The 23,223-nt window shown below is 42.6% G+C and overlaps 1 protein-coding gene across 5 annotated transcripts in view; it reads right to left on the bottom strand.

The window, feature by feature from the left end:
• Nucleotides 1-5,202: 5,202 nt before the first annotated feature.
• The window catches only part of trim23 (tripartite motif containing 23), a 52,958-nt gene continuing 34,937 nt past the window's right edge, over nucleotides 5,203-23,223 (bottom strand). For 3 of the 5 annotated variants that reach the window (XM_085971129.1, XM_085971148.1, XM_085971169.1), the window contains 5 exons: nucleotides 19,078-19,212; nucleotides 11,279-11,408; nucleotides 10,682-10,792; nucleotides 6,895-7,019; nucleotides 5,203-6,431 (listed from right to left, as the gene is read on the bottom strand). In XM_085971129.1, coding sequence (XP_085827255.1) covers nucleotides 6,252-6,431; nucleotides 6,895-7,019; nucleotides 10,682-10,792; nucleotides 11,279-11,408; nucleotides 19,078-19,212 — 681 coding nt within the window. In that variant the 3' untranslated portion in view covers nucleotides 5,203-6,251. The remainder of the gene's footprint in view (nucleotides 6,432-6,894; nucleotides 7,020-10,681; nucleotides 10,793-11,278; nucleotides 11,409-19,077; nucleotides 19,213-23,223) is intronic. The other 2 variants (XM_085971138.1, XM_085971158.1) reach the window with 2 other exon arrangements.

Genomic DNA, 23,223 nt, shown 5'->3' with positions numbered 1-23,223 from the left:
GCTGTCTTTTAAAGACTTCCCAATCTTCTATCCTCCCACTAGATTTGGCTACCTTATATGCCCTTGTTTTTAGTCGGATACTATCCTTAATTACTTTACTTAGCCACGGATGGCTATTTTTTCTTTTACACCCTTTTTCCTCAGTGGAATATATTTTTTTTGGAAGTTGTAAAATAACTCCTTAAATGTACACCACTGATCATGTACCGTCTTACCCTTTAATCTATTTTCCCAGTCCACTCTAATCAATTCCGCTCTCATACCTTCACAGTCTCCTTTATTCAAGCTCAGCACGCTTGTTTGAGATCCAACCTTCTTACCCTCTAATTGAATATGGAATTCAACCATGTTATGGTCACTCATTCCAAGGGGATCCTTTACTAGGACATTTTTAATTAATCCTGTCTCATTACACAGGACCAAATCTAAGGTTGCTTGCCCCCTGGTCGGTTCAGTTACATACTGCTCAAGAAACCCATCCGTAATACACTCAATGAACTCATCCTCAAGGCTGCTCTGCCCAATTTGATTTGTCCAGTTAATATGATAGTTAAAATCCCCATAATTTATAGCTGTTCCCTTATTACAAGCCTCAACTATTTCCTGATTAATACTCCGTCCAACAGAGTTGCAACTGTTCGGAGGCCTATAGACTGCACCCACTAGTGTTTTTTCCCCCTTATTATTCCTTATCTCCACCCAAACTGTTTCACTCTCTCTCCTTCCCTCTGTCTCTCTCTCCTTCCCTCTCTCTCCTTCCCTCTCTCTTTCCCTCTCTCTCTTTCTCTCTTTCACTCTCTCTTTCTCTCCTTCCCTCTCTCTCTCTCTCCTTCCCTCTCTCTCCTTCCCCTTTCTTCTCTCCTTCCCCTTCCCTCTCTCTCTCCTTCCCTCTCTCTCTCCTTCCCTCTCTCCTTCCCCCTCTCCCCTTCCCTCTCTCTCCTTCCCCCCTCTCTCCTTCCCCCTCTCTCTCTCCTTCCCCCTCCCTCTCTGCTTCCCCTTCCCTCTTTCCTTCCCCTTCCCTCTTTCCTTCCCCCCTCTCTCCTTCCCCCTCTCTCTCCTTCCCCTCCCTCTCTCCTTCCCCTTCCCTCTTTCCTTCCCCTTCCCTTCCCCCTCTCTCCTTCCCCCTCCCTCTCTCTCCTTCCCCTTCCCCTTCCCCCTCTCCTTCCCCCTCTCCTTCCCCTTCCCTCTCTCTCCTTCCCTCTCTCCTTCCCCTTCCCTCCCTCTCTCCTTCCCTCTCTCCTTCCCCCTCTCCCCTTCCCTCTCCTTCCCCCTCTCTCCTTCCCTCTCTCTCCTTCCCTCTCTCCTTCCCTCTCTCTCTCCCTCTCCCCTTCCCTCTCTCTCCCTCTCCCCTTCCCTCTCTCTCCCTCCCCTTCCCTCTCTCTCCCCTCTCTCTCTCCTCTTCCCCCTCTCTCCTCTCTTTCTCCTTCCCTCCCTTTCTCCTTCCCCTCTCCCCTTCCCTCTCTCCTTCCCCCTCTCCTTCTCTCTCCCTCTCTCTCCTCTTCCCTCTCTCCTCTTCCCTCTCTCTCCTCTTCCCTCTCTCCTCTTCCCTATCTCTCCCCCTCCCTCTCGCCTCTTCCCTCTCTCTCTCTCCTTTTCCCTCCCTCTCTCCTCTTCCCTCTCTCTCTCTCCTCTTCCCTCTCTCTCAATTCAATTCAATTTGCTTTATTGGCATGACAAGTTACATCTTATGTTGCCAAAGCATCGAAAAACATTCATGTTTGTTCACAAAAATACAGATCTATCCATACAGTGTATAAACAGATAGATCCCTGTGTATAAATATACTTTCATATAATTTATATATACTCTTTTCTTATATTTAGTGGTTGTCCCTCTGTTTATGGCAAGCTGTAACATAGTGTGCCGCTAGTGTTATACAATTTCTCTCTTCCCCTAGTAGGTATGGGAGTTTTTGGTCGTCATTCAAATTTCTGAAATCCGGGCATATTTTTGTGAATTTTGGGTAGAAATTCTCCCTTATGCCCTGATATTTTCTACAAGCTGTGAGGAAGTGCATCTCTGTCTCCACCACTCCCTGACTGCAGTGAGAGCATATCCTGTCCTCTCTTGGGAGCCGGGTCTGTCTGTGTCTACCTTTTTCGATCGCCAGGTTATGTTCACTAAGTCTGTACATTGTCAAAGTTTTTCTCAGTTTGCTATCCTTTACCATGGTCAGGTAATCAGCCATGTTGTATTGTCTGTTTAGGGCCAAGTAGCAATTGAGTTTGCTTTGGGTTTTTGTTGTTTCTGCCCTCTCTTCCCTCTCTCCCTCTCCTTCCCACACAGACAGACAGACAAACTCATTTATATGCCCTCAAAAAACCCACGGCACCGCCGGGCACTCCAGCTAGTAGGCAATAAATGCTGACCTTGCCAGCGACAGCCACATCCTGTGAATGAATAAAATAAAATCACTTCATTGGATGGGAGAAATTGCTCTGTCTTTTCCAGCATCCTGCAGAAAATTTGAACATGGTTGTGCTCAATTCAATAATGCTGATGGGAACTTGGGGCCCAGAACTGAAAGGCCAATTTCTAACCCTGGGGTCTCCAACCTCTGCACTGGGGCAAATCACTGACTCACCACTAGCAAATGGTCAAATAAGATTAACTTACTCTGATGCATGAGTCACTAGTTAATGTGATACCAGTGTTTGATATTTTGTGGATTTGTTGGGACAGTCTCAGTCACGGACTCTGGGTCATCAGTTTTTAATGTTGTGCATCAACAAAGCAGCATTTTGGCTTTGAGAAATAGAATATTTTGTTGATTTTGAATGCACTTCTATTCAGTGTACACTCAAATTTCTTGGCACAGGTTTATTGAAACTTGGAGTACATGCTTTCTATTGTGTAAGTAAGCCCATCATTCAGGGATGAGAAAAAAATTAGAGATGTTTGTGCCTTTGAGTAATAGTCTGAAGTCACTATTGTCTTCACTCCCAAACTGTATAAAAATACCCATTTGTCAGTCATTCCCCACATTTGAGGCTTTTGAGTTTGTGGCAGTGCTGACTAGAACCTATAAACCTAACTTGAGATATGTGGACAATATCATCAATAACAAGCAGCATGCTATAGACAAAGTTAAACAATTCCACAATCTACAGATCAGATCAAAGCTCTGCAGTCCTGCCACATTCAGTCATGAATGGTGGTGGACTATTAAACAACTAACAGGAGGAGGCTCCATAAATATCCCCATCTTCAATGATGGTGGAGCCCAGCACGCGAGTGCAAAAGACAAAGCTGAAGCGTTTGCAACCATCTTCAGCCGGAAGTGCAGAGTGGATGATCCATATCGACCTCCTCCTGAGGTCCCCACTACCACAGAAGCCAGTCTTCAGCCAATTCGATTAACTCCGCGTGATATCAAGAAACAGCTGAGCGCACTGGATACAGTAAAGGCTGTGGGCCCCACCAACATCCCAGCTGTCGTTCTGAAGACTAGTGCTCCATAACTAGCCGCGCCTCTAGCCAAGCTGTTCCAGTACAGCTATAACACTGGCATCTATCCGACAATGTGGAAAACTGCCCAGGTATGTCCTGTCCACAAAAAGCAGGACAAATCCAATCCGGCCAATTACCGGCCCATCAGTCTACTCTCAATCATCAGCAAAGTGATGGAAGGTGTCGTCGACAGTGCTATCAAGCAGCACTTACTCACCAATAACCTGTTCACTGATGTAAGAAATCACAACACCAGGTTATAGTCCAACAGCTTTATTTGAAATCACAAGCTTTCGGAGCGCTGCTCCTTCTTCACCTGAAGAAGGAGCAGCGCTCCGAAAGCTTGTGATTTCAAATAAAGCTGTTGGACTATAACCTGGTGTTGTGTGATTTCTTACATTTGTCCACCCCAGTCCAACTCCGGCATCTCCACACCTGTTCACTGATGCCCAGTTTGGGTTCCACCAGGCAAGGCAGCATTGTGGCACTGAGTGTGGCATCAAGGAGCCCTAGTAAAACTGAAGTCAATGGGAATAGGGGAGGGGGGGAAACTCTCCACTGGCTGGAATCATACCAAGCACAAAGGAAGATGGTTGTGGTGGTTGGAGGTCAATCATCATGCCCCATAACATTGCTGCAGGAGTTCCTCAGGGCAGTGTCCTAGGCCCAACCATCTTCAGCTGCTTCATCAATGACCTTCCCTCCATCATAAAGGTCAGAAGTGGGGATGTTCGCTGATGATTGCACACTGTTCAATGCCATTCGCAACTCCTCAGATAATGAAGCAGTCCATGCCCGTATGCAACAAGACCTGGACGACATTCAGGCTTGGGCTGATAAGTGGCAGGTAACATTTGCGCCACACAAGTGTCAGGCAATGACTATCTCCAACAAGCGACCATCTAACCACCGCTCCTTGACATTCAACGGCATTACCATCGCCAAATCCCCCACCATCAATATCCAGGGGGGGTCCCCATTGACCAGTAACTTAACTGGACCAGCCATATAAATACTGTGGCAACAAGAGCAGGTCAGAGGCTAGGTATTCTGCGGCAAGTGTCCCACCTCCTGACTCCCCAAAGCCTTTCCACCATCTACAAGGCACAAGTTAGGAGTGTGATGGAATATTCTCCACTTGTCTGGATGAATGCAGATCCAACACTCAAGAAGCTCGACACCATCCAAGACAAAGCAGCCCACTTGATTAGCACCCCATCCACCACCTTAAACATTCACTCCCTTCACCATCAGCGTACCGTGACTGCAATGTGTACCATCTACAAGATGCACTGCAGCAACTCGCCAAGGCTTCTTCGGCAGCACCTCCCAAACCCGCAACCTCTACCACCTGGAAGGACAAGGGCAGCAGGCGCATGGGAACACCACCACCTCCAAGTTCCCCTCCAAGTCACACACCATCCTGACTTGGAAATATATCGCCGTTCCTTCATCGTCGCTGGGTCAAAATCCTGGAACTCCCTCCCTAACAGCACTGTGGGAGTACCTTCACCACACGGACTGCAGTAGTTCAAGGCGGCGGCTCACCACCACCTTCTCAAGGGCAACTAGGGATGGGCAATAAATGCTGGCCTTGCCAGTGATGCCCACATCCCATGAACAAATAATTTTTAAAAATCAATTACTAGGTGCACAGTGGTGTTTGATTGCACCCGATTGAGAGGAAGATGGATTGTCTGCACGTCTGCCAGACAAGTAAAACACAAGTCAAAAACAATGCTGTGCTCCAAAAAGAATTCAGTAATGTTTTTATTCAGCTTAGGCAAAGTGTTTAAATAGTAATTGCAACATTAAATATTATACATCACATTGTACATGTTAAAGAAGAAAAGGCTTTGGAGTGCTATTTATTCAAAAATACTCCACTTGATGCAGCCAGTTGGCAGTAACATACTCAGCCAGTAACATGATTGCCCTGGCTCCTAAAGTTCAGGCCAGTCTAAAGACATCACGTTATTGTTTTCTACGGAGCTGCTGTGGGACTCAGTTGGGCAGGGAAAGAGTCCCAACTTTTGGTGACTCACAGCACAATACAAATTGACTGATTTTTTCAGTATATAAACTGAAGAGTACTTCAAATAAAAAGTACTTACCTAACTTGCTTTTTATCTATGAATTTGTCCACTGTTAAGGTAAGCTTATTACTGAGCTAACAAGCATTCAGGCTGCTAATAGTGAGGCACATACAGTACTCAACAGTAATGCACAATTTTATCAGATATTTGACAGCCGTAAGGCTGTTTTACAACTCAGAATTTCAGGAGCGTGGTTAAAGCACAATACACACCCATCATTACCACTGAATAAAATTATATAGTGCGTAGTGAAATTAAAACATGTTGCCCTGTAAAGAGATACCGACTTGTTTAGTGTTAAATCAATACCTTGTTTTAAGTTCAAAACTTTCACAGCATCACTGTAAAAAACTAGATTCTTAAGAAAAAGCATTAATTAAATGTTTGTTTTAAAGTGACAACACACAACCAGTTTAGAGCTACAAGTTGAGAAGAGCATTACCTGCACTATTCACAACAGACTAGTGCAACAAATACACACATTTTAATTAAACTTATCTTCTCAAAATGAGACTCCCAATTACATTGTAATACATTTCAAGTCTGATTTATATACTTTCTGCCTGTATGTCTCCTCCCTTGAACCAAACCTGGCTACTATTCTTCAAATACAAAATATAACACATGGTAGAGATGTTACAGCAATACGTGCAAAACAGCTAAATACAGGGAAAAATTACAACAAAGCCTGTTGCTGTAGTAAAATTAGGCCACGTCCAATACACCCGCAGCCACCAACTGTCTTGAGAGCCAGTCTAACCCTTCATGTAATCCTATGCCACTCCGGGCATCACAGCCCTGAATGTGCCAGCTGCGACCACAGCACAGCTTGTGCAGACTGAGTAATTCTGTCATTTCTTCAACTGTAAGTGCGCCAGTCACATCCTGTTGAACAAATTGCAACAAATGGAAGTTAGCATGCTAAAAAAGTCACATATTTGGGCAAAAGACCATTAGCCCATCAATTCAATTATCCTCTTTCCTGTGTCACATTTCCATACCATGCATAAAATTGTCTGCGTTTATTTGCACCACAAGTGGGCTGGACCAGATTTCTGATTGGTCCCCTTGGAGGACAAGACACAAATTTAACAATGATGAATCTTTTCAGATGCCAGCTATGTCGCTTCGGAAACCCTTTAAAAGTTTCCTGTTCAACCACCTGAAGTGACAGTTGGTTCTACTTGCAATCCCTCTTTTGCTCAAGAAACTGATTTGCTTATTCACTTCAGCTTTCCTGCTTTTGTTACCCAAGTATTACACATTTCAGAAAATAATTTCAGTTTTCAGCCAATCAAAATGAACTGGTAAAACCTGAGACATAAATTGGTGACTACTATTGACATACCTGTTTATTGGCAAAGATAAGGAGTAAAGCATCTCTTAATTCTTTTTCAGTCAACAACTTGGCCAACTCACTGTGCGCTTCCATCAGTCGGTCCCTGTTGCTGCTATCAATCACAAATACAACTGCTGCAGGAATAAAAGACACAATAAAACTCTACTGTAAACAATATACTTAATGGCCCAGAATGTGCGGTCAGCAGCAAAGTGAATGTGTTCGCTGCTGGCCCTGAAGTATGCTCTGCACAAGGATCTCGCAATCCATGTGTTGAGAACTTTGGGTTTCCCAGCCTACAATTCCAATTCAACGGAACTTAATGGGGATCCTCTCGTTTGAACTGATGTGACGTCAACAGGCTATTAAGCAGCCAATCAAAAGGAAGAATTCTCACAGACCGCAAACAAGGAAGTGGGTAAGCTCTTAAAATTCTAACTTTTATAATAAAGATGGACAACAATATTTTTTTTGGAAAAATTTCTCAATTTAAATTGTTATTAAAAATGGACAAATTTCACACTGCATAAAATTAAAATTAGTTTTCCAGGCCCTTAACATTTGTTTAGTAGTCAATATGCTGTTAAAACCCCAGTTACATCTAATCCCTTTGCGTCTAACTTTTAGTGAGAAATGTAACAGTGTAATCACTGCGGATGAGCCAAAGTTTTCATCAGTTTCACTGACTTACGAAGTTTCACCGATTGCTGGCTGGGGGAAGGGAGGGGGCGCAGAGCGCAGCCTGTGTTGGAGCGGTCACTGACAGACCGCAAATTTGGGATTTCCGCATGCGCCTGCCCCAAATCCCGAAGTTGCGGTCAGTTTCAAAGGTGGAATGACAGCAAATGCTGCCAGTTCGCAGTCATCCCGACTGCAAATTCCAGGCCACTACACCAAACCCAGCAATAAGGTCATTTTCATTTTTTTTCCTCTTCTTTTCAGAAAGCACTGACTTTTGATAGAGCATGGTTCTACGCTCACCGGCTTCCCTCTGAAACCTTGCCCAAGGCAGCATTATTCATACAAAAAGCAGCGAATGTTGATGAGTTATTTAACCAGAGAGGTAAAGATAAATAGGGACAGACACATAAAATAGGGAGCATGGTTAGAAGGCTGTAAGCAAAATCAGAAGGACACAGACAGGTTAGACTGGGCACATATACGTCTGATCAAATTTAAAATGAGAAGAAATCCCACGATTACATCACAATATTTAATCATTCACTGACATCATCACAGCCTTAGCAAACATGCATACAGCACCAGAACTAGTGCACTTTATGAAACATCGACGTTCAAATGTATTTTGTTATAATAAACCTATTATACTAAAACTGAACTAAAAGCAAATTTATACTGCCTGCAATGGACAAAACACAAACATCTGCCTTCTACAGACAGCAAGAACAGGTTAGACTTTCATTTTTATCATATATATATATGGGATATATATATATAATTAAAAGTAAACAATTAATCAGATAAAGATAATGAACAAGCTTTGTTTTTGCAGTTTTTGACGTCTGAACTCCTTGTATACACCATTTCCTTGTATTTCTCCCACTTCTCCATCAATTATTATGGATTGTTGTTGGACTGAGCCAAGGAATAAAACAATGTAATCACAATGGCAAAGTTTGGAGTATTTCTCCATTTAAGGTCTTGGGTGAGAGAAACATAAAATTAGCATTTTATCATGACCATTATTAGCAATCTGCTATTGGTTAGTAAAATGTAAAAATCCTTTGTATGAGATAAAGGCCCAGATTTTGCGATACAAATAATGGTGAGGCTATCAGCGCTCACCGTTATTATGGAGTAAATCAAACAGCAACTTCCGGCGTCTGCACATGAGCAGTTAAACGCGGAAGTTTCTGTCTGATTTGCCCTGCTCCTCCACAAGCTTCGCTACACCAGTATCTCGCTGAGAGATTTGGCCTTCAAACACGTGAACAGCATGAAGTTGCTGTACTTACCCACTGGATACCTACTAAACGTACCTGAAACATTTAGGGCTGGTGCTTTCAGGTACAAGTCAATTTTTAATGGCGTGTAAGTCTTAATTACTAGCAAACAACCTCTCTGGCCCATAAAATGTAATTTTACAAGTGTGGAGTCTCACACCTTCAGATATTAATTATTGCTGGAGATTTTGATTTTTTTTTACATTTTTTAGCTTTTTCCAATTCCAATTCAAATGCTTTATTGGCATGAAAGTTTACAGAGAACCATATTGCCAAAGCTTACATAGCAAAAAGGTACAGTTTTCCAACATTCTGTAGGTGTCAATCGATTTGACATTTGTTGGGTACATACAATATTACTTTTAAACAATATTAATTTTAAACAGTCTTTGTACTTCATTTGGTACGTTCAATATTAATTTTAAACAGTCTTAATTTTAAACAGTCCTCAGGTTGTGACATGTTGTTACATATTTGGCCCCAAGGTATGGTCTGTCTCCTTCTCCCAGGACTAATCTCAATTTTGACAGGTCATCCAATTCCTTGAAATCTGGGGTTGTTTGGCTTAGCTTGTTGAATAATATGTTTCTTGATGTGTTGAATTTTTCGCATTTTAGGAGGAAATGCATTTCTGTTTCAACCTCGCCGGCCAGACATTGATCGCATATTCTATTCTCTCTAGGCTGCCAGGATTTCTTGTATCTGCCTTTTTCAATTTCCAGTTGGTGGTCGCTTAGTCTGTACCTGGTGAGGGTCTGTCTCTGTTTTGTGTCTCTGATGGTCGTGAGGTAGTCTGCCAGTTTATATTCTCTTTTTAGGGCCCGGTAACATTCTAATCTGCTTTGGCTTTCGGTTATTTTGTTCCAATGTTCCAGGTAGGTTTCTTTGCATTGTTTAATGATTTGGTTCACTCGGATTGGTGTTTGGACGGCTGTGTTGGTCTGGGGCTGGTCAGGGTCCGGCTGAGTACTTAGTTTCAGTAGCAGCTGACTCAGGGGACTCTTTTCTGGGTTTAGCTCTTGGGTCTGAAAGGCTTTGAAATGAAGGGTGTCTGGGGAGCTAGATTTGAGGTGATTTAGGAAGTTTAGTGCTCGTTTTTGGATGTTTATTATCAGTGGGTATCTGCCTAGTTCGGCTCTGCATGCATTTGTTGGCGTTTTTCTTTGGATGCGAAGGATGCTTCGGCAGAATTCTGCATGTAGGGCTTCTATTGTGTGTTTTTCCCATTTAGTGTAGCTTTGGTGATTTTCTTTCTCTTATCTCTCCCTCTTAATCCCATCTTTCCTTCTCTATTTTGCGTTCTGTACATGATTTTACCTAGTTAAATATTCTAATTTATACTTCCTAGTTTAGACTCTGCAAGTCTCTGAGGATTCTTCAATCTGATTGGTTGAGGAGACACGTCGTTACTTTCCCTACTCACACACGCCACAGATCCCCTGTAGGGGGCGCCGGGCTGAAAAGGATCTAAATACAGTAAGTTGCTGCTCAAAAGCCCACAAAAAGTCTGTGGGCAGCTGTAAGAATGATGAACGGTGAGCACTGTTCCTTTGCCACTGACCACAAAATCCGGGCCAAAGTCTTTAAATTTTTTTTAAATTTGAAGATCATCATAGCAAAATCCATCAAAAAACCATCTCAATGCAGTAAATCTAACAAAGGAATAGAAATCCATATAAAGCAGCAATCATTGGGAAATAAAATCAAGTGGAGCACTATATCCTGCAACAAGCAGGACCACAGGGCTAGTGCCAGCACCCCACAACAGCACAATTACCCAGATGGATACCAACAAATCAAAGTTTTCTACACTAACACAGATATTGTCTTACCTTGTGTATTGAGGTAATAATGCTTCCAAAGTGGCCTCAGTTTATGCTTGCCTCCTACATCCCAAATAGTAAATTTTAGGTTTTTGTATTCAACAGTTTCTACGTTAAAACCTGCAATGAAGGGGGAAAAAGTGTTATTTTACAATTTCATATAAAAGATAATTTTAACAAAAATGTAAAGCCATCTTAAAACTAAAATCATAAATTGAGGAAACTCATGCTTCAATTTGGAAGACTCTGGGTTGAAAAAATAATTGAGACAGCGAGACATACACACACAGAGACAGAGAGAGAGAGAGAGAGAGAGAGAGAGACTCTGCTTATTCAACTGTTGTGGATGATAGGAGCCAGACAGATGCTGTTGACATAGTATCAAGCAAGTTTTGTCATTATTAAATCCAGTAGCCCTACTCTCAGCATTTTCAATGAATTGGACTCAGTAGTACAGAGCTACTTATACAAACAATGCAAATGTGGTTTTCTGCTTATAAGAAAATAAGTACACTAATTAATGAATCTAAAAGATAGAACAGAGCACGTGAACATTTACTGTTACTAATAAAGTAATAATCAGCTCTTTGAGCCAATGTAAATTACCTATAGTAGGAATAGGCTGCATAAACTCATCCTGCTTCAGTTTGAAAAGAATGGTTGTTTTGCCTGCTCCATCCAGTCCTAAAGTGACTACACGTATCTCCATCTTGGGCCCAATATGAACACGGTTATCCTATTGGGGGAAAAAAAATGCAATTTGAATTTATCTTCACCACCTGAAAATTACATTGGTTCCAGAATTTTATAGGAACTTTCTACCAAATGGCTCAATTTTTTTTTTTTTTTTAAAGCCAAATGAATATTTGATTATATATCTATTTAATTATTTGCCACTGTAGTAATTTAAACTCGTATATTTTACCAGAACAGAAAATGCTGGAAACAATTCAGGTCAGTCAGCATCTGTGGAGAGAACAGGCAAGTTCATGTTTCAAGTGTAGACCCTTCATCAGAACTAGAAAACAATTACAGATGAACAGCATTTTAAAAAGAAACAGAAGGGAAGGAGAAAAAACACACACAAGAGGAAGTAGAATAACCTGTAAAATACTTAAAAAAACAGAAGATGGTTAAATGACTAAAATGACATTAACAGGAGATGATGGGGAGAAGCAGAATAAAACAAATTAAAGGCAACTAATTGATAATCGTACATATGAATGACCAAGGCACTAGCAGAGGTCACTAGCATGGTAGATAGGGGAGTGTCTATGGATGGATTTCCAGAAGGCATTGTATAAGGTTCTATACAAGAGATTACTGGCAAAAATGAAAGCGCACGGAATTGGAAGTAAACTTGTGATATGAGTTGGCAACTGGTTGGGAGGTAAGCGACAAAGAGACTACTCGCTGACTGGTAGGATGTGACAAGTGGTGTTCCCCAGGGATCTGTTATGGGGCCACAGCTTTTCACCATATATATTAATGACTTAGATGAAGGAATAGAGAGTTGTATATCTAAGTTTGCAGATGACACTAAGTTAGGAGGCATCGTTTTTATTATTCGTTCATGGGATATGGGCGTCACTGGCACGGCCAACATTTATTGCCCATGTAAGTTGTGTAGATAGGAGCAGGACGTTACAAAGAAACATAGACAGACTAAGTGAGTGGGCCAAACTGTGGCAGATTCAGTTCAATGTGGGGAAGTGCAAGGTCATCCACTCTGGATCCAAGAAAGACAAATCTGAATATTTTCTTAAGTGTGAGAGACTAAGAGCTGTGAAAGAACAAAGGGATATGGGTATCCATGTGTACAGATTACCAAAAGCTAGTGCACAGGTACAAAAGAATAATCAGAAAGGCTAATGGAATGTTGGCCTTTATCTCAAGGGATTTGAAATATAAAAGTGAGGAAGTTATGCTTCAGATTTACAAAGCAATATCAGACCCCATCTGGAGTACTACATTCAGCTTTGATTTAGAAATGAAATCAGGAAGCACTTTTTCCATACAAAGGGTAGTGAAAACTGGAACTCTCTCCCTCAAAAGGCTGTGAATGATGGGTCAATTGAAATTTAAGATTGAGATCAATAGATTTTTGTTAGGTAAGGGTAGCAAGGGATATGAAGCAAAGGCAGCTAAATAGAGTGGAGGTACAGCTCAGCCACATTCTAATTGAATGGCGGAGCAGGCTCAAGGGGCCACATGGCCTACCCCGTTCTTATGGAACAAGAAAAGCTGGCAAAATGGAACTGAATACAATAGCCATAACAGCAAAAAAAACGGGCCGACACAAAGGGCGTCACCAGTGCCACCAGCAGTGTTCTGATGAAAGGTTTCCCCCTCCACCCCCCCAGAAATACCAAAACACCCATGACATAACGCCAGCATCTACTGCTATAAAGAACATGGGAGTTATAATTATGGTTTGAAGTTATTAAAGTCAGTTTTAAGGGTGGTGAACTGAAGTGGTAAGCAGTAATGAGCTCAGGTCATACTTGCGGATAGAATGGAGGAATTTGGCAAAGCGGTCACCAAATCTGTGTTTAGCTTCCCTAATATAGAGGGGTGAATACAGTATACTTGGTTGGAGAAAGTATGTGCAAATTGCTGTCTCACATTAAACAAGTATTGGAAGCCCTGGTCAGTGGCGTGGGAGGAAGTGAATGGACAGATGTTGAATCTCCTGCGTTTGCACTATAGGGTGCCAGGGAAGGACAGCAGCTGGTGGTAGTAGAGTGACCCAGGGTGTCGCAGAGAAACTGGTCCCTTTGGAAAGCAAGGATGGTGCGTTTGATGGTGGGACCATGTTGGAGACACCTTAGCTGAAGTCCATTTCTTTACAGCAGGAGATACTGGTGATGAGAGATTTAACATCTCATCTAAAAGGTGGCACCTTGGCCACTTTGGCACACCTATAGTTTCAGCCTAGATTATGTGCTCACGTCTCTGGAGTAGGGCTTGAACCGACAACCTTCTGACTCTCAGATCAGTGCTACCTACCATTAAGCCAAGGTCCCACAAACAGCAATGAAAAACATTGTGTGTGTGTTTTCTCCACCTCACCTTTGTTCTAGTCCTTCTCAAATATTATTCATCTATTTTATCCCCCAGTTTTGATGAAGGATTACACCTGAAATGTTAACTTGTCTGTTCTCTCCTCACCTGCCGCGTGTTTCCAGCATTTTCTATTTTTGTTTCAGATTTCATTGTCTTTGGATCTTTATTTTTATATGTTGCTATTCTTCAGAATTTTGATATTATTGATACTGTTAAAATCTATTTGAGTTAGTGATTTGGGTGAGATTTTCCAATCCTGTCTCATATGTTGTTCTTCTTCCACAAATAGACTTAAGAAACTTTAACAGGAGGAAATTGTCAGCTGTAAACATTTTTTATAATACCATGCTACCACAGCTGGACATGCAATCATAAAGTATGATTTGTTAACCCTTATCCTGCTGAAATTGGAATTGCACATGGTAACACAAATATTTTGAAAGTTAACAAGATTGTTTTTACTTCATTCTTTTGGTCTGTTCAGAGTTTTAGATATAGGCTTCAGTTAGAACAAATTATTGACTTTTAAAGTCTCTCTCACTTGTGTTACTGTTTTCAGGCAGAGTTTCTTTGGATGCTGCATTTTCACATCTCAGAATGTCCAAAAGTGCGTCATTTTAAAAAATGTATTAATTCATGGTATGTGGGCGTCACTGGCAAGGCCAGCATTGCCCATCCCTAATTGCCCTCGAGAAGGTGGTGATGAGCCGCCATCTTGAACCGCTGCAGTCCATATCGTGAAGGTACTCCCACAATGCTGTTAGGTAGAGATTTCCAGGATTTTGACCCAGCGATGAAAGAACGGCGATATATTTCCAAGCCAGGATGGTGTGTGACTTGCCGGTGGTGGTGTTCCCATGCGCCTGCTGCCTTTATCCTTCTAAGCGGTAGAGGTCCCGGGTTGGGGAGGTGCTGTCGAAATAGCCTTGGTGAGTTGCTGCAGTGCATCTTGTAGATGGTACACACTGCAGCCACGGTATGCCGGTGGTGGAGGGAGTGAATGGGATGACAATCAAGTGGGCTGCTTTGTCCTGGATGGTGTCGAGCTTCTTGAGTGTTGTTGGACGGGCACCCATCCAGGCAAGTGGAGAGTATACCATTACACTTCTGACTTGTGCCTTGTAAGTGGTGGAAAGAATTTGGGGAGTCACTCGCCGCAGAATATCCAGCCTCTGACCTGCTCTTGTAGCCACAGTATTCATGTGGCTGATTCAGTTAAATTTCTGGTCAATGGTGACTCCTAGGATGTGGATGGTGGGAGATTAGACGTTGTAATTTTTTTTTAAATTGTTCATGGGATGTGGGCGTCGCTGGCAAGGCCAGCATTTATTACCCATCCCTAATTGCCCTCGAGAAGGTGATGGTGAGCTGCCTTCTTGAACTGCTGCAGTCCGAGCAGTGAAGGTACTCCCAACAGTGCTGCTAGGGAGGGAGTTCCAGGATTTTGATCCAGTGGCGCTGAAGGAACAGTGATATACTTCTAAGTCAGGATGGTGTGTAACTTGGAGCGGAACTTGCATGTGATGGTGTTCCCATGCGCCTGCTGCCCTTGTCCTTCTAGGTGGTAGAGGTTGGGAGATGCTGCCAAAGAAACCTTGGCGAGTTGCTGCAGTGCATCTTGTAGATGGTACACAGTGCGCCAGTGGTGGAGAAAATGAATGCTTAAGGTGGTGGATGGGGTGCCAATCAAGCAGGCTGCTCTGTCCTGGATGGTGTCTAGCTTCTTGAGTGTTGTTGGAGCTGTACTCATCCAGCCAGACAAGTGGTGAGTAATGCCATTGAATGTCAAGGGGAAGTTGTTGGAGATGGTGATTGCTTGGCACTTACGTGGTGCAAATGTTACTTGTCACTTATCACCTGAATGTTGTCCAGGTCTTGCTGCATGCAGGCCCAGACTGCTTCATTATCTGAAGAATTACCAATGGAACTGAACCAATGTTCCCTCTAATTTTGTTTGGCCCTGTGCAGCCACTTTACTGCAAAGGCCAAAGTGCCACATATGCCGGTACTTGGCCCTTGGCAAGCAGGCTACGTGGGTTCCCTGGAGTGCTACGCGGCCACGCAGCTTACAAGGAACACTGTACAATCAACAGCAAACATCCCCACTTCGGACGTTATGATGGAGGGAAGGGAATTTTATGAAGCAGCTGAAACGGTTGGGCCCAAGGCACTGCTCTGCAACGATGTACTGGGGCGGAGGTGATTGGCCTCCAACAACCACAACCATCTTCTTTTGTGCTAGGTATGACTCCAGCCAGTGGAGAGTTTACCCCTTGATTACCATGGACTTCAATTTTACTAGGGCTCCTTGAAGCCACACTCGGTTAAATGCTGCCTTGATGTCAAGGGCAGTCACTCTCACCTCACCTCTTGAATTCAATTCTTTTGTCCATGTTTGGACCAAGGCTGTACTGAGGTCTGGAGCCGAGAGATCCTGGCAGAACCCAAACTTAGCAGGTTATTGGTGAGTAAGTGTCGCTGGATAGCACAGTCGTGACAGCTGTCATCACTTTGGTGATGATTGAGAGTAGGCTGATGGGTGTTAATTGGCCAGATTATATTTTGTCCTGCTTTTTGTGGACAGGATATACCTGGGCAATTTTCCCCTTTGTCGGGAAGATGCCAGTTTTGCAGCTGTACTGGAACAGCTTGGCTAGAGGCACAGCTAGTTCTGGAGCACAAGTCTTCGAGCACTACAGCCGGGATGTTGTCGGGTCCCATAGCCATTGCTGTATCCAGTGTGCTCAGCCATTTCTTGATATCACGTGGAGCCAATCAATTGGCTGAAGACTGGCATCTGTGATGGTGGGGACCTTAGGAGGAGGCAGAGATGGATCATCCACTCGGCACTTCTGGCTGATGAAGATTTCTTCAGCCTTGTCTTTTGCACTCACATGCTGGGTTTTGCCATTGTTGAGGATGGGGATGTTCATGGAGCCACTTCCCGTTAGTTGTTTAATTGCCCAACATCATTCATGACTGAATGTAGCTGTGGGATCGCTTAGCTCTGTCTATAGCATGCTGCTTCCACTGTTTAGCATGTATGTATTCCTGTAGCTTCACCAGGTTGGCACTTCATTTTCAGGTACACCTTGTGCTGCACCGGGCATGCTCTTCTGCACTCCTCATTGAACCATGGTTGGTCACCTGGCTTAATAGAATGGTAGAATGAGGGATATACCAGGCAATGAGTTTAGATTGTGATGGAATACAATTCTGATGCTGCTGGCCAACAACATCTCATGGATGCTGCCAGATCTGTTCTGAATCTAACCCAGTTAGCACGGTGGTAGTGCCACACATGATGGAGGGTGTCCTCGGTGTGAAGACAGGATTTCCTCTCCACAGGATTGTGCAGTGGCCACTGCCATGGACAGCTGCATCTGCGACAGGTAAATTGATGAGGACAAAGTCAAGTAGGTTTTTCCCTCATGTTGGTTCGCTCACCACCCGCTGCAAGCCCAGTCTGGCAGCTATGTCCTTCTGGACTCAGCCAGCTTGATCAGCAGTGGTGCTACCAAGCCACTTGGTGATGGACATTGGTGTCCCCCACCTACAGTATATTCTGTTCCTTCAGTGCTTCATCCATACAACTGAGGGAGGGCAGTAGGTGGTAATCAGCAGGAAGTTTGCCCATATTTGATTTGATGCCATGAGACTTCATGGGGTCCAGAGTCAATGTATACCACTGTGCCGCCACCTCTGGTGGGTATGTCCTTCTGGTTTGACATGGAGAATTCTGTGACATTGGCTGATAGGTATGATTCTATCTTATGACTATATGGGGCTGTTGTTTGACTAGTCTGTTGGACAGCTCTCCCAATTTTGGCACAAGTCCCAGATGTTAGTGAGGAGGACTTTGCAGGGTCAATTTGGCTGGGTCGGGTCCGAATCCGATGCCTAGGTCGATGCCGGATGGTCCGTCCAGTTTTATTCTTTTAGTACTTTTTTGTAGCAGTTTGATACAATTGAGTGGCTTGCTAGGCTATTTCAGAGGGCAGTTAAGAGTCAACCACATTGCTGTGGGTCTGGGCTCACTTATAGGCCAGACTGGGTATGGCCAGCAGGTTTCCTTCCCTAAAGGACATTAGTGAACCAGATGGGTTTTTAATGACAATCCGATAGCTTCATGGCCACCATTACTGATACTAAATTATTTCAGATTTATTTAATTAACTGAATTCAAATTTACAAAATATCATGTCTTCAGATTATTAGTTCAGGCTTCTGAATTACTAGTCCAGTAACATAACCACTATGCTACCGTGCCCGACATGTGAATTGTAATCACTTGTTATGTAGGCAAATGTAGCCAATTTGCATACAGCAAGGTGTCACAACAGCAATGATGAATGATCACTTAATCTATTTGTGGCAGAGTTAGTTGAGGGAAGAATGTTGGCCAGGACATGGGGAAGAACTTTCTCCTCCTCTTAAAATAATGCCATGGGATCTTTAATGGCCACCTGGACTGTCAGATAGGGCTTCTATCTCACTCGAAGGATGTTACCTCTGTCAATGCAGTACCACCTCATCCAGCACTGAAATGTCAGTCCAGTTCTGTGTGTTCAAGTCTTGAAGTGTGACTTAAACTTGCAACCACCTAACCCACAAGGTAAAAATGCTACCAACTGAGCTAAGCTAAGATGGGGCAGTCTTAGGTCTGGCAGGAATCTTGCTGCATTCTTACGTCACTTAAAGAAATGGAATTTGGTTATGATCATGTTTCAAAAAGATTGCACTGAAAGTGAACCATTGATCAAAGCCTTTTATTTTGAAGACAAGGTGCTCTCCTATGAGAATGAGATTTTAAAAAGTGAGCACTCCCTATGTAAATTGAGTTTGTTCTAAAATAAGTTTACTTTTCCCCCTCTCATCTTTTCATATCTCGCTTCTTACTCACTACCTCCTCTAGTTTAAGCTTTGTTTCTATAAATTAATTGTCCATTTTTGGCTTATTTACTTTTTAATTCCAATACTTCAGTCAATTTTTTGTTATATCTTGTTTCTTTTTTCTATTGTCCCAATGTCATGGTCTGGCCCAGCTTGTGTTTCATAAAAGCTACTTACAATCGGAGATCATTTCCAAATGATATAGAAAGCATTTATTCAACATTCATCTCGTTTGTATTATTTGAAGATGGTTAACTGGGGTAAGTAAATTATGTAATTTCAACATACTTCCTTCCAACTGGCTTCTCAGGGTAAAGAATTGTGTATGTTGCAGTATGCCAAAGAAAATGGGCAACTTTTGTTTGGCATACAAAACACCTCGATGGAAAGAAGATACTGCACATTAAACTGCAGAGAAACCACAATGATCGGGAAAGATACTTTACCTTTGTGAAGGTTACAGGGATACTAGCGTCCAACTGAATGTGATCAGCAAGCTCTGTGAACTGTTGTTGTTGCTTCTGTAATGTTTCTAGCAAACGAGTAATCTCCTGTTTTGCTATCACCACACGACAGTCGTCCTAGCCAGGAAAAGATTTCAGGCGTAATGAGCTCAATTACTGGTGCAAGTACTGCATTTCATTATACTAAAAAAAAAACAAGCATCATGGTGCAGCATCTGTTGTTGTATTAGGAGTGTGAAAACATCTGCAGAGCTGTGTGTTGATACAGCATTAACTGCTGAGAAAATAAAAAATAGTCCATATGCAAAAAATTCTTATGATTGTTTACACACCCAAAACTTCTTTACAAATACTGACCAACATCCTGTGATTTTACAAAGTTTTCTGTTTTTAATAAGTTAATTTTGAGTGAACTTGCACCTCATCATACCATCAGGACTTTCAAAAGCACTTTGAAACCAACGGTTTACCTTTTGAAATGCAGTCACTGCCATTATGTAGGCATTTTTTAAAGCACGGTCCCACAAACAGCAAGTAAGGTGAATGACCAGACAAACTATTTTGGTGGGATTGGTCGACAGAAAAATGATGGCAAAGACACCAACAACTCCCTACTCTTCTTTGAATAGTGCCATGGGATCTTTTACATCCACCTCAACAAGCAGACAGGGTCTCGATTTAACGTCTCATCCAAAAGAAGGTACTTCTAACAATGCAGCACTCCTTCAGCATTGCGATCAAGTGACGGCCCAGATTATGTGCTCAAGTCTTTGGGTGGGGCTTGAACCCACAACCTTCTGACTTACAGTACTCCCAACAATTCTTGATAAACTGAATTTCCAATCTATGCCACTTGAGGGCTGCCAGGTACTCTCCCCCACAGGAAGAGTGAATAAAAGAGCAGAGACAGCAAGCATTTTTACAACAGCATCGGTAGAGGCCTGGGAACAGTCACCCACCCATTCTCTTCGCTGCAAATGCTGTGTGGGCGGACAAAGCAAAACGTGGATAAAAAGGACACACACTCTTAAATGTCCATTTCACTGGGGTTTTCAAATCAATTTTTTTGGTTCCAATAAAAAGCATTACAAGCCTACATTACAACAGTGATTACACTTCAAAAGTGCTTAATTTGGCTATAAACGCTTTGGGACATCCGGAGGTCATGAAAGGTGCTACATAAATGCAAATCTTTCTATTTGAAATTTACTTCATTTTTTTTCTTGGTCCTTTTCCGTTAAATAGATTACATAATATCCATTTAAATTAGAAGGAATATCAACTACATTTTACATTTAAAGTACATTAATAGGAGGCCACTAGACTTTTGAAAATTACTACTGTGGAAAAGATGTCCATTATATGGTTCCAATTGGCTAGTAAAACTAAAGGTACGGAGAACCTGCAACTCGTACCAGATTTCAGAACAGCAAACTTCACCAAAATGGTAGACAATTTGGAACGGGTAAATTGGCTAACCCTTCTGATTGGTGATGAGATGGATGTAGAATATAAATGGAAAGTTTTTAAGAGTAGGATAAAAAATGTGGAAAACAAATATATACCCAAAGTCAAAAGAAGGAAATGTGGTAAGAAAAGGCCAAGGTGGCTAACTGGTTATGTACAAAGACAAGATGTAAACAGAAATGTTTCTATAAATTAAAATACATTTAATACTCAACTAAACAGAGTTGAGTACAAGGAATGACTAACGAAAACAAAGGCTGCTATTCAATCTGCAAAAAAACTGATGGAAAAAAGGATCGTAGAAGTAATGGGAAAAGCTTTTTCAGTTATGTGAAGAGTCAGAGAGCTATCAAAGACTGTATTGGGTCACTGAAGGGTGTTCAAGGACAGATTACAAAGGACTCACTGGGTATGACGGAAATATTAACTATGAGTACTTTGCATCGGTCTTCACCCTTGAAAATGATGGCTCAACTATTAGAATTTAATGATGTTACCAACAAAGCTAGTATTAACATAAATGAACATTTTGTTTTAAGAGAGAATTAAGAATTTGAAAGTAGATAGAGCAGCCGGGCCAGATGATAGCCACCCGAGGATCCTCAGGGAGATGGGAGGTGTGCTGTGCGAGCCCCTAGCCTGTATTTTTAATAGCTCACTGCACTCTGGAATGGTTCCTATAGACTGGAAGGAGGCTAATATAGTCCCCATCTTTAAAAAAGGTGACAAGACAGACTTGGGTAACTATAGGCCCATTAGTTTATCAGTAATAGGCAAGATGCTTGAAGGAATCATTAGGGATGCAATATATGAATACTTGGAGAGAGAGGGACATATTAGGGACACCCAACATGGCTTCTTAAAAAGGTCATGTCTTACAAATCTAATTGTATTTTTTAAAGAAGTTACAAAGTTGGTGGATGAGGGAAGTCCAGTAGACACTGTCGTCTTAGATTTCCAAAAAGCTTTTGATAAGGTACCGCATAAGAGGCTTCTCAATAAGATCGAAGCCTCTGGTATTAGTGGTAATATACTGAGCTGAATTCAGAACTGGCTGGCAGGACGTAGGCAAAAAGTAGTTATACAGGAAACTTTGGTTTATCCGGAGGTTATATGTCTGGAATACTCGATCTAACGGCAAAAATCAGGAGCCGTTTTCTATGTTTTTTTAGTTCTCGTTGCTTTTTTTTTCCCCAGTCAAGGACTGCAAGGTCTGTAGCTATAGCAACAGCTTCAGCTACGGCCGATTGTTTTGAAGCCGTTGCTAAGCAACGGGGTTTGTTGATTCACATGGAGCTTCTCAGTTCTGTATGTTTAAACATTAACTCTGGTATGTCCAGCACTTTTGATGTTACGGCACCAGCTTGGTCCCGTCAGTGCCGGATATCAGAAAGTTTCCTGTAGATGGATTTGGATCTGTTTGGAGACCGGTCACCAGTGGTGTCCCGCAGGGATCAGTGTTGGGACCGCTGTTTTTTACTATTTTTATTAATGATCTGGATGTAGTTGTTGGGAGCACAATCTGCAAATTTGCAGATGATACCAAGTGTTAGAACTGTAGATGATGCTCGTCTGCTTCAGGCAGACCTTAATGTGTTGGGAAATTGGGCTCAAAACTGAAAGATGATGTATAGCTTGGTAAGTGCAGTGTTATGCACGTGGGCAGGGCAAATGCTCAACATTCATACATCCTTCAGGGAAAGGCATTAAAGATGGCGGAGATAGAACGAGATTTGGGCATTATAGTGCATACATCCTTAAAGGTGCATGAGCAAAATGCTGTGTAGCGATAGCTAGAGCAAATAGGACATTAGGGTGTATCCATAGGACAACTGAGTACAAGACGAGGCATACCGTTTTGTCCTTGTACAGACCTTAGTCAGGCCGCACTTGGAATACTGTGTCCAGTTTTGGTCTCCTCACATGGTGGGTGATATTGAGGCTTTGGAGGGTGCAGAGGGCCACTAGACTCATTCCCAGTCTAAAGCATCTTAGTTATCAAGATAGGCTAAGAGTTGGGACTCTATATCTTAGAGAAGTATAGACTTAGGGGGGGGGATCTGATTGGGGTTTAAGATAATGAAGGGAATTGACTGTCCCAGCTGACAGTTTATTTCAATTAAACAGGTTAGGTAGGACATGGGGTCACAAATTTAAGTTGTATATGGCTAGATCTAGGTTAGATGTCAGGAGGTGGTTCTTTTCCCAGAGAATAGTGGACCTCTGGAACAGGCTGCCATCTCATATGGTGGATACAGACTCACTGAATCCCTTCAAGCAAGAGCTGAAACTGTTTCTGGCTGGGGCAGAAATCACCTCTTACAGAAGGGAGGTACTGCAGGGAACTTAGGGCCAGAGTGATCTCCTGGATTAGTTTCGAACACCTAGATGGGTCAGAGGAATTTCATAAGAACATAAGAAATAAGAGTAGGCCATACGGCCCCTCGAGCCTACTCCGCCATTCAATAAGATCATGGCTGATCATCGACCTCAACTCCACTTTCCCGCCCGATCTCCATATTCCTTGATTCTTCTAGAGTCCAAAAATCTATCTATCTCAGCCTTAAATATACTTAAAGACCCAGCATTCACAGCCCTCTGGGGCAGAGAATTCCAAAGATTCACAACCCTGAGTGAAGAAATTCCTCCTCATCTCAGTCT

Source organism: Somniosus microcephalus, chromosome 2, assembly GCF_052327205.1.
Source record: "Somniosus microcephalus isolate GS21.2 chromosome 2, FLI_Smic_1.0, whole genome shotgun sequence".
In the NCBI taxonomy this organism is placed as follows: Eukaryota; Metazoa; Chordata; class Chondrichthyes; order Squaliformes; family Somniosidae; genus Somniosus; species Somniosus microcephalus.
Note: the sequence above shows the minus strand (reverse complement) of the source record. Positions and strands in the feature narration are given on the sequence as shown.